The sequence below is a fragment of the Jaculus jaculus genome, chromosome 1 (genome assembly GCF_020740685.1).
Source record: "Jaculus jaculus isolate mJacJac1 chromosome 1, mJacJac1.mat.Y.cur, whole genome shotgun sequence".
NCBI classification, from domain to species: Eukaryota; Metazoa; Chordata; class Mammalia; order Rodentia; family Dipodidae; genus Jaculus; species Jaculus jaculus.
The window spans coordinates 196,041,940-196,054,569 of NC_059102.1; the positions used below are offsets into that span (position 1 = coordinate 196,041,940).

The following is a 12,630-nucleotide window of genomic DNA, read 5'->3' on the forward strand; positions in this document are numbered from 1 at the left end:
ATGAAAAAAACGCCCATGTTCCCAGATAGGCAGAGTTAACATTGTGCAAATGGGAAATTTGCCAAAAGCAATATACAGATTTAATGTAATACCATTAAAAATCCCCAAATCTTTCATCTCTAAGATAGAAAACAATGATCTCAAAATTCATATAGAATAGCAGAAGGCCTTGGATATCTAAGCATATCCTTAGAAAAAGAAATACAACTGGAGGCATCACCATGCCTGATCTAAAACTGTATTACAAAGCCATAGTAATAAAAACAGCATGGTACTGGCATAAAAATAATGGTATTATAGACCAATAGAACAGAATCGAGGACCTGGACTTTGGGTCAAGTAATTCCAGCTACTTGATGTTTGACATAGGCCATAAAAATGTAGACTGGAAAAAAGACAGCATCTTCAACAAATGGTGCTGGACAAACTGGATAACCATATGCAGGAAAATGAAACTTGATCCATACATCACACCACACACAAAAATCATATCCAAGTGGATCAAAGACCTCAATATAAGACCATAAATTCTGTTACTCCTGGAAGAAAAATAGGAGGATCTTTTCATGAGAGAAGAGTGGGGAAAGACTTCCTAAGAAAATCTCAGTAGTTCAGGAAATTAAACAATCACTCAACAGTTGGGTTCTCATGAAGCTGAAAAAATTTCTTCACGAACATAAAACAAGCAGAGCCAATATATTACCCACAGAATGGGAGAAAATTTTTGCCAGCTATACAACTGACAGAGGCCTAATTTCTTGAATCTACAAAGAACTCAAAAACCTAAACAGTAAAAAGTCAAAGAATTCACTCATGAGATGGGTCAGAAAACTGGACAGGGAGTTCTCAGAGAAAGAAATACAAATGGCAAACACACACTTAAGAAAATGTTCATCATCTCTAATCATCAGGGAAATGCAAATTAAAACAACAATGAGATTCTACCTTATACCAATAAGGACAGCAAACACTAAAAAAATCAAATGAAAAGAAATGATGGCAAGGATGTGGAGAAATAGTAACCCTCATTCGCTGTTTGTGGGAATGTCAGATGGTAAAACTACTATGGAAAGCATTATGGAGACTCCTAGAAAGGTTGACTATAGAGTTACCAACAGACCCAGTTATTCCCTTACTGGGCTTTTACCCTAAATGCTGCACATCTAAGTTCAGAGATATTTGCTCAACCAGGTTTATAGCTGCTCAATTCATAATAGCTAAGAGCTGGAATCAGACCAGATGCCTGTCATTAGACAAATGGATAACAAGATGTGGTATACCTACATGACGGATTTCTACACAGCACAAGGAAAAATGACATAATGAAATTTGAAGAAAACTTGTCAAACTTGGAACAGATCATTCTCAATGAACTCACCCAATCACAGAAATATAATTGTTACCTTACTCATCTGTGACTCCTAACCTGGATCTGCCTGAGAGGCTGACATACCTAATAAGCATCTTAAGGACCAGAGAATAGGGAGGATGGGGTAGGAGGGGAGGGCAAAATTTGGTGTGGACACAAAACTAGATCTAACTGGCAATGGTACCATAAAATCCTATATTCTAAAATACAGGCTAAGTGATTGAACCTTCATCAGTTCCTTAGAAGGAACACCTGAATCACAGTGCCTTGGAGAGGGTATAATGAAGACTAACCTTAATCTTCTCCTGTCTCTGTCTCTCTCTGTCTCTCGGTCTCTCTCTGTCTCTCTCTCTCCCTCTCTCCATCTTCTCTCTTTCTCTTTTATATTATCTATCTTTTTCTTCTGTCTTTTCCCTTGGCACTGACCTGTAAGTACCAGTACCAGCATGGTGTTAACATCCACAGTGATCTGTTCATCAAAGAGACCTACAAGGTTTCCTGAAAGAAGACAGAATTCTGTCAGCATACTTGATGACCCACCAAAGATTATTGATAAGACCCTACTGCCAAAGACACCATATGCTGTTTATATAGAACATGGAGTGACATAGCTGGAATCTGAAAGAGAGTCAGTCCCCAGACAGTTAGCATGTTTAGTGCCAGAAGGTGCTACATGAGTAACTGGGGGAAATAACCTACATCTGTCCAAGAACTCATGGTCTAAGCTACTTAGCAGCAAACAATCTGACATGATGTTAATACAAGTGCAATAGTGGCACAAAGCCATGGTGGGTAACCACCTGCTGTTGATTTGGCTAATGGATCCACTCAGTGGAATGGAACCCATAGATGAATGTGGGAAACAAGTCAAACCCATATCCATAAAGAGCCCACTCTCCATGATCAAGCTCCCACCAATTGTGGACTGCAAGAGGACCTACACCTATTAAATTCTCTCTAAAATAATAATGGTTATCCAACTTATATGCTGCTGAATTCACTCTCTGTTTGAAAATTTGCTTCTTCTTTTCAGATGGACACAGAACCTGAAGAGAGTCAGCCCATTTCTCCTCAGTAGGGCCCCAGCTGAAACCCTAGAGGAATTGGGGAAATGAACAAGAGTGCTACTTTCTTGGTGAACCTGGTTATCAGCACAAGGGTGAAGAAGATAGACACACAGAATACTCAACTCTTACCAAACCAGAGATTGAGAGAGACAGAGCATCCCAAGACCTCATCACTGAGGTAGACCTGAAATGATTCCAATTCACGGAAGAAGGGGCAGACAGATTGCTAGAGCTACACATCCGGCAATTATGCACAGAGACATTGCCTCCTTCCCATAACTGATGGCTAACCCTACAATGTATGACCCACATTCCCCAATGAGGAAGGTCCCTTCAGAGAGGGAGGACAGGGAGGAGGCTAAGAATGGTACCAAGATGGCTGTATACACACTGTGTACATAACTAATAAAAAAAAATTAAAGACAGAATGGGTTCCTTTTCCTTTTCCACTTTCTGTCATTCAAGGACACAGGACACAACATCTCCAACCTTTCTGGAGGACATGCAGAGCTCAACGTGCCATCTTGGAATCACAAAACAGACCTCACAAGATAACCACCCTGCTTGTATCACCCTGTGATATTTGAATTGTCAGCCTCCAGAACACAAAATAACCCCACAGAATATACCAAGACACTGTGTGAAAAGAGCATGGCAGCTTTCTTCTTGCCTTTTCCCTTAGACCACAAACTCTGGGGTAAATCAGCCACCGTATTCTGAGACAAACCAAGAAGCTGCCTCTAGCTATACAAGTGAATGGTCTCAGAAGTGCATCTTAATGTTACAATTGTGCTGTTTTGAGAAATGCTGAACTAAATCCACCCAAATAAACTTGTGCCAAATTCTGACTGAAACTGAAACAACACATGAAGTAATTTGTTAGATGCCAACAAATAATCAGAAGTGAAATTATAAAGCTACTGAGTAATTTCCTCCACCAAATGGTATATATAACAGAATTTAAGTTTGAGGGAATGATACTCTTTTTAGATTGCTTATGGCTTAAAAAGGTAAATAAAAAATGAATGAGTGTAAAATACAAATAGCTTTGAATCTGATGTAGAGAATTTTAGACACTAATTACTCCCCACTAGGATTCAGACCACTAATTAGCTAATTAATTAACTCTCTCTGCTTCTTTCTGGCTCTCTCTCAAGTAAATAAAAATAAAAAGGGATAAATTCTGTATTATTCACAAAACTCTATGGAGTGATAAGATTAATATATGTAGGTCTGTATTCATTCATCTTGGCTTAGATTTCTGTGTAATTTGAAAGTTATACATCAAATTGCCTCAAATTCAAATAGGTCTGGTCCTTCCTTTTTAAAAACTTTCCCCTAGCATTTACCTCAGGAGCTACCATCACAACATGGATACATGTTATGCATGAAGTTCACTTACCTATCTGAAAATGACTATATTATTCTAGACATTTTACAATAATATCGACATGAATATATATATTTCAAGTACAAAATCACCGTTTTAAAATATAGTAAAACCAAAAGAGGAAAAACAATCAAAGCATCAAATCTGTTCGTCTTATAAACCTTCCCCTCCCCTTTCTCCTCCCACTCACGTCGAATGGTGTGTATAAAGTATAGCCCTGTCACAAATACACACAACTTTGGGGTTTAGGACTCAGAGAGATTAGGATATTGCGGACTCAGCAACTTGAACACACAAGCAAAACCCTTAAAATAAAGAAAGTACAACTTGGAGGTTCTCAAGTCCCAATGTCTTCTGTTTTTACAGTAAATTCAGCTTCCTTCGGCGGTGTGTGCGGTGCGCGTTACACTCACCCATTCCCCCAGTCACCATCAGAGGACTGAGACCTGAGCCACTAGCGCAGGCGTCTCAAGCTGCGCAGGCGCGGCCCGCTAAGGGCAGGGGGTGGAGTTTGCAGGCAGGGCCTGAGGCGGGCTCGGTTCACGAGTCCCGGAGTGGGCGGGGCCTGGGCGGGGCCCGGGCGGGGCCTGGGCGGGGCGCGCGGGAGATTTGAACTTCATTTCTTCAGTGTTCTTGCCTGCGCACTAGTTGAGTTGGAGTCGTTTTCCCACCAGTTTTTGCAACTATTTGACCCTAACATCGTCTGTAGAGATGGTGGAAGGACCAGGTTGTACTCTAAATGGAGAGAAAATTCGGAAGCGAGTGCGTCCGGGCCAAGTGGTGACTGGAATGCGCGGAAGCGCCCTGTTGAGTCTGGAGGGCCCGGCGTGGCCTCGCGCAGCCTCCGTGGCTGGAGTCTCTCTTCAGGTGAGTTCTTCCTTTATCAGGCCTGGGATCCTTCCTGGAGGAAGTGGGAAAAAAAGTACTGTCATCAGAGATTCGCTGTTTCATACCTACTCAGGTCGAGATTCTCTATGGCCTAACATTTCCCAAAATTTATTATTTCCTAAAGGAGAAGTAGGTCCTAATTGGAGGCTGAGCTGATAGCCCTTGAGCTAGATCCCAGGGATGGAATCCATTGATAGTGTTTTATTCCAAGCCATTTTGCTTAATCCCCTTATAAATCAACAAAAGATGTTTTCCTTGTAGCTACATCTGTATTTCCCACTGTTAATACTATCAGATCTTTGCAACCTCTAGTGTTTTCTCAATTCACATTTTCTTAAAGTTGAAAACTTTTAACATGAAGCTCCTTGCTTGCTTAATAATCTGCAATTAATTAGTATGTGACAAGTAATATATAATTCTGAAATCATACATGGAAAATTTAACACTAACTTCTCATTCAACTTAATATTGCTATCTAATGAAGGGGCACTGAAACCTAGTTCTGATTCCGTTAAGTAAATTTATTTCTTTTTAAATTGTAGCACAATTTAAATTTCTTACCACTTAGGCAAGCATTGCAGATGGTTGGATATTCATTTGATAAAAATGTAAAGCTTGCACTAAAAATATTCTGATTAAGCTATCATGCTCTGAAAGCCTTTTATATGTGTAGTGGATTGTACTTCATGGATACATGCAATACTGTGTGCTATACTTCAATTTCTCCTGTAAAGCTACCTCATAGCCTTTCGGTCTGGAAAGAAAATGTTGCCTGCTATGAAATTAGTATATGCTCCCAACTTGAAAGAAATGAGGTCTGAGAAAATGTATTTTCTAACTGTGAGAAAGAATTAAGTTTTGGTCTGGCGTGGTGGTGCATGCCTTTAATCCCAGCACTCGGGAGGCAGAAGTAGGATCGCTGTGAGTTCAAGGCCAGCCTGAGACTACATAGTGAATCCCAGGTCAGCCTGAGACAGAGTAAGACTCTACCTTGAAAAACCAAAAAAAAAAAAAGTTTTGAATCTTCCTTTCTCTCTGTTTATTTTGACATATGTCAATAAGTACTCTGTACTTTTAAAAATTATCATATTTCTTAAATTGTTTCATGGTACTATGGAGATGTTCCTTTTTAAGAAACTATTAATGTTGAAGAAAATCATTCATTCACCAAAATTTTGAATATTTTTAAGAAACCTGGGGAGTGAAAACAAACCTTTTTGAGGAGCCTATATTTTAGTTATGGAATAAGCACAGACATACATTCAAGGATAACCTAAAGAAATATAAATTGATAAGTTCTTTGAAGGCAGGGTACTTGGTTTCATCAGGATCTATGGAAAGATAGATAAGTTTTCCCTGAAGAGGTCAAAAAGCTGATGTATGAAGGTGAATAGCAGATAAACAGCACTTGGGCAAAGGCTGGCCACAGAATACTTCAGGCAAAAAGCATGAAAAGAGATATGAGGAACTGAAAGAAGCCAGTGGGGAGAAAAGGGAGATGAATAGAGTAGTTTTATATATGATTGGTTGGTGGATAGAAGACAGATCAGAAAGAACTTCATAGACTACACTAGGGACTTTGTATAGGCATCATGGGAATCCTTGAGCTGTGATAAGATTCAATTATACTTTGCAAAGATCACTATCTGAAAGAAGAAGAAAAGACTGGAGGCAGGTACTCTCCTTCACTTAGACTATAGTAGAGTTCCTTGTGTAGAACTTGAACTCAGGTACTACTAGATACTAGGGAAGTCCATCATTATTTCAGAAGAAAAGACTATGGGCTGAGTAGTAGACACAGTAATGTTTTGTTAGGCTTTATGATAGCTTCTAGGACTATAAACTTGAATAAAGTTCTTCCTGCAAGAGACCAGATTAATGTTTTAAATTATCACCTCACTGGCATTTAAGCAAAATAGTATTAACATTTCCTTTTAAGTTTGTGATGATTATCTCTGGTGACAAAGCATGAAGTCCGTTTAGTCCTGAGAAAGAGTAATGCTGTTAATAAAGGACTAACCCAGTGGTACAGAGAAGGGATGTGAGGTTCAAAGTGAGTTTATATCCATTGAACAGGGTCACATGGGTAGAAGTGGATTGAGCTAGGGCTTGCTTGCCTTTCAGACTCCAAAGTCTTATGTATGGGATAGCTACTCTCAGTAATAAAATATTTTGTAATAGAGTGGCTCATGAAGACTTGCACATGACAGTGATGACTTATGAACTAGAGAAGTATGACCTTGGGTTTTGGCAGTCTGCCACCATTTAAATTTTGTTCATTTCAGTCAACTGTCTGCTCTGATAATTCTTTCAGTAGCTTCCATTCCCATGTTCAGAAGGCATCAAAGACTGCAGCCTGATAACCTAATATAAATGCTTCATTAATGGTTCAGCAATAATTAGCGTCACTTGGCAACAGTACTCAGTAATCTACATTCCACAAATAAATAAACCTGCATTCAAAGCTATTATGTTTGATGCATTAAAGAAAGGTGAATTGAAAATTGGGATAGGACTTTGTGATTGGGATAAAGAAATCACTTCTATGGACACTAGATTTGAAAATAAACATGCACTTAATCTCCCTGTGGCTGCTCATAAACTTTTAAATAGCTTGTTACAGCTTCAATTTTTTGAGCTAAATCTAAATAACAAGGATAATAATAACCTTTATAAATACGAAGAACACTTTTGTATTTGAGAGAGATGTTGGATCCCTACTAAACTTCATTAAAACCCTGTGGATTGTCACAAACTTCTAGCAAGATCATTATTATAAAAGAATATCCCCTGGTTCTTAGTCATATATGCCAGCAAGCTAAAGTTATTTTATGTTTCTGCTACTGGCTTGAAGTGATTAGTTTTTTGCAGCAGCATTTAAGAATAATTGCAATAACTGTACACTATATTCTTTACACAGTGCAGTAAACATGAAAAAATATACAAAGGAGAGCTAGAGGAATAATTGGCCACTTAAAAGATTTAAATTTCAGATAATTATTGTTCCAAAATTCAAAGTCTTACCTCAGGAGCTACTGCCACAATGAACCAATTACTCTCTTTTATCATATAGCATTCTTCTTTGTTCTAGTTTGAAGTCCATAGGGAACATCCCAGTGCCCCTCCCCTTGAGGCAACTGGTCCTCATTTTGAAAAAGCCCAGCCATAGAAGATCTTGGCTCCTGCCAGTCATCCATGTGCTGTATTATGTCTCTAAGTTTTGATCCACTGTCTTGTCAGCATAAAATTATGCAACTGTGGAAGCACATTGCATAAAGCTCTGCTGGGTCTTGTGAAACCTTATGGTGAGGAACAATATCAGGATATAAATGAATGTGTCTGGCTAATGAGCTATGAAGAGTCAATCCTCGATTTTAATTGTTGGGTGGATACAGTATTTTGGTGAAATCAGTGTATAATCTGCATTTGTGTTCAATTTCCTTTTATAAACAGGATAGGAAAAAGTTTATTTATAAGCATCTCATTTTAAACATGATTCTCCAGTTATTCCTATGACTCCTTAAGACTTGATGCCTGCAGATAATATGTTACCTACATTTATTCATCTTTATATATCATGTATCATGAACATATTAAGCATTAATAAAAGCTGTATAGATGAAGAAAAGCAGCTTTTCTTTAGTGTGTGTGTGTGTGTATAAAATTATTAATGCTTTAAAACTAAGTTCCACTTGGGCTCATTCCTTAAGAGAACGTGTCTGATATGTTGGGCGTGTCATTTGGAAGTGCATATTATATAAAAATATGAAACTCCATAGTTAATATTTGCCTTACCTTCTCCATGCTCAGAGAAGGAAAAATAGATCATAGCTTGTCTTTATTAATATTTAAGATAATGAGCTAATGTATAGAGATATATTTAAAGTGGCCAAAAGAGTTTTCTAAATCTCATAGAGAATATACATCCTATACTTCTGGCCTTCTTAGATGGATACTGATTAATGACTTCTTAGTGACTCATAATCATTATGATGAGCATCAGGCATTATATGGAATCGCAAAGGAAAGATAACAAAAACTATGTTCTATTATTTGCACAAATGAGGAAACTAAGGCCATTGCAGCATTTATTCAACACTATTCTGTACACAGTAGAAAACACTAAGTAATCATCTATATTTTAAATTTCTGTCCATTGTTTGTCTTCTTCTGAAGATCCTTATACTCAAATCTCAGTTTACTTGATTAAGATTAAATTGGAAGACCTATAAATTGCTAAATAGCAAAATAAACATCCTTGTAATTATTCCTTTTCTTCCCTTGGATTAGGGCTTTCTTATCAGACCCTTTTATGTCAGGAACACACTATTGCCTCGTGAAGAAAGGTACAAAGTATTTAGACTTTGGGTCTAAATACTTGTAGAATATGTTTTGATGTATGGTTCTAAAGACCTAAATTTTGGGTCTTAGAGAGCATTTTGAAATTAGCTTTTTGAGTGTTTAGATTGATGAATAAGTGACCTCTAATTTTATAAAAAAGTATTACAGGGAGTGGGCAGGAAGCATGTGAGGATAAAGGAGGTGAGTGCATGAAAGTGAATACGACATTCTCTGGAGCAAAAATACATAACTGCACTAGAGTTGAAACATTTGTCTATGAAAAGGTCCTATTGCACTCTGAAAAGTTCATCTTTCTGGTTCACCCATGGACAGACAAGATAAATGGTAATCAACACCATAAATCTTGTGCTATGTCTGAAAATATATGTTGTTTTGCTGACTTTATATTAATAAGCCACTTGAAAATGAGAAGGTGAACCCAACTCAATCATACTTAAAATTGTGGCAAAGGAGATTTTCATCTGTATTTCACAGAGAAAAAAAAGAGGTTACAATGTTCAAATAATACAGTAACAAGATTATAAGGGTCAGCATGAGAAAGTCAAGTACATATTGGGCAATTGTGTATAGATATAGCAAAGATAATAGGCTTGTAGAAATTAATGTTTGAATTTTTCTGGGCAGTAGAAGCTTGCAGAAAAAGGCGATAACCTTAGATTCCACAGCAGGACAAGTGAATATTTTATAAATATCTTAGGTTTGCTGTAGAGACCTTACCTTGTATGAGCACAGTAACTCACAAAATAAATTATATAAGCCATGAGACTATTACCACAGAAATTCCCCTAAAGGTAGAATTTTTTTAAAAAGCAGTGAAGCTATATGCAAAGGCTTGTGATAATTAAGTGTATGATGAAATTTTTATTTTGCCACAAGTACTATGTACAGTTTATTAGAAAACAATAGTGTCTGAGAATCAGCTGAATTGAGTAAAGCACCTGCAGAATAGACAGCTAAAATATAAAAATGGTCTTCATATATCATTTCTTTCTAAGTAAATATTTGAATACATACTTTTATGCTAAGTGGAAATGGTAGAGGAGAAGGTCAGGAATGGAATTCTCTGGGGATGGTGACTGAACATGTGAATCTGTCCAAAACCTTTTTGTAAAGTTCTTTTTTCTCTGTGTCAATTTCAGGTAAATACAAAACTTTTTGCTCACTTTTATATTTAATGCTATTCCATGGTAGGTAATTAGAAAAAAAATGGACTGAGTTGTTAAGAGATTGTAAAAGAAGATGAAACACATGGTACAACAGATTTATTTATTTATTTATTTATTTAATTAATTTTTTTTGCCAAGAGGCCTTGGGAGAAGTAATGCAAGATGAGCATGGTGCATTGAGACAGAGAATAGACACTCTAAAGGCACACTTGGCTTTAGATGTATAGTAATTTGAATGTAAAATGTCCCCTCATGTGTTTTGAATATTTGGATCCCAGCTGGTTGTAGTTTCAGAAAGTTGTGCAGTGTTTGGGATGTGGAGCCTTGCTGGAGGGCATGTGCTACTCAGGATGGACCTTGGAGTGTATTAGTCCAGCCCACTGGATAATCAGAGCAGTTTACCAGACTGCTTCCTTCCTGAAGCTATGACAAGATGTGACAGTCTGCTCGCCTGTGCTTTCCTCAACAGGATAAAACTTCCTCTTGAAAGAGTAAGCCTTCCATGAGCTGTTACTGGTTGGTATACTGTCCCAGTAACTGCTAGAGGGGGAACAGGAAGAGAGGTCTGCTTAATCCCCAAATATTTACAGATAGCCCCAGATATTGTAAAGCCCTTGGGGATATTAGCTGAAAATAGATTATTGTCCCCAAGGAGCTCATACAGAGAGGGGAGAAATACAAATCCCAGGCAAATAATAATTCAGTGTAATAAGCACCATGGCTTAGAAAACACTATGCTAAATGTGGCTGGCAGAAAGCCTCAAGATTAGTCAGCTCCCCCAGCAGAGAAATTTTAATCAGAATGGATTATAGACAATATATGTGAGCAAGGAGAAATCATGCCAACAATTCATTTTAATTCCCAAATACCTCATCAGGTACTTAAAAAAAAATCTTAAATGTATTCAATCCATGGTCAACAGTATCTATAGCTGGTTGAGTTTCTGCTGTACAAAAGTGTTTACCCACATGTAAATATTTCTCCACCCATGTTAATTTGTCTGCCTTACTGACACCATTTATGTTCACATTCATCAGCTATAAGATTTTCAACATTGGTAGATCCTTTTATTTTATAACTGTTTTCACTTTTCCTTATTTGATGTCAAAGTGTATATTGTTTATAGTTACAGGGCATAAGATTAAACACCAGTAGAAGATGCATTATACCTTTAAGGGTTTGGTTTGAAGCTAGCTCTCTTTAAGACTCTGTCAGCCAAAACAATATATTTTACTTTTCACTGATAGCTGTGTGAAGACATATAATGGTCTCATGCATTTTAAGTGTATTGGCTTTTATATTTTGGATTCGGTTACTGGAATCAACAGAATTTATTTGCAAGGACATGTGGTTTCCTCTGTGTGGGTAATAAGTGGCCCATGACCATAAAGGTTTGAAGGGAAATCTACCTGGCTTTCTTTCACTAAATGACCAAATTTTCTATGTTTTGTTTTTTCTACAGTTTATGATAGTTGACCATATATATAATCTGCTGTAGGACAACCTTTGGTGTCTTGCTGGATTAATCCTTCTGTGTATGGGCACAAGGAGGATGGAGAACACAACATTCATTTTTGGCACCTAGTCCTTATATGTTCTATATAGTCCTGAAGTAGGGCCTTATATATTTCAGTTAATAGAGTTAGGAATTCCCTAAGAAATAACTAGGATAGTAATTAGGATGAGCAAGTTGGGATCTTCCCTAAGAGACAATATTATGAGTCCTGGTCATTTTCCATTTGGAAGTCAAAGCTTTCATTAAAAATCTATATTTTCCTTTTCAACTGATTGCTTCTGAAATGTATGTCATATAGTGATTTAATATTAAGTGATATAATTTGATACAAATTTACCTGTGATTTTTTTTAAGGCATGCACCACCACGCCCAACCATGCAGTGATTCTTTTTTTTTTTTTTAATTTTTATTTATTTATTTGAGAGCAACAGACACAGAGAGAAAGACAGATAGAGGGAGAGCGAGAGAATGGGCGCGCCAGGGCTTCCAGCCTCTGCAAACGAACTCCAGACGTGTGCGCCCCCTTGTGCATCTGGCTAACGTGGGATCTGGGGAAGCAAGCCTCGAACCGGGGTCCTTAGGCTTCACAGGCAAGTGCTTAACCGCTAAGCCATCTCTCCAGCCCCCGATTTTTTTTTTAATTTAAAAAAATTACTTAGGCTGGAAAGATGGCTTAGCGGTTAAGTGCTTGCCTGTGAAGTCTAAGGACCCCGGTTCAAGGCTCGATTCCTCAGGACCCATGCTAGCTATATGCACAAGGGGCGGCACGCATCTGGAGTTCATTTGCAGTGGCTGGAAGCCCTGGCGCGCCCATTCTCTCTCTCTCTCTCTCTCTCTCTCTCTCTCTCTGCCTCTTTCTCTCTCTGTATG

General features: G+C 37.8%; 1 protein-coding gene across 1 annotated transcript in view; it reads left to right on the plus strand.

Moving 5' to 3' along the window:
- Positions 1-4,493: 4,493 nt before the first annotated feature.
- Positions 4,494-12,630, plus strand: part of Neil3 (nei like DNA glycosylase 3) — a 47,929-nt gene continuing 39,792 nt past the window's right edge. Inside the window, exon 1 of the mRNA XM_004657068.2 lies at positions 4,494-4,693. Coding sequence (XP_004657125.2) covers positions 4,538-4,693 — 156 coding nt within the window. The 5' untranslated portion in view covers positions 4,494-4,537. The remainder of the gene's footprint in view (positions 4,694-12,630) is intronic.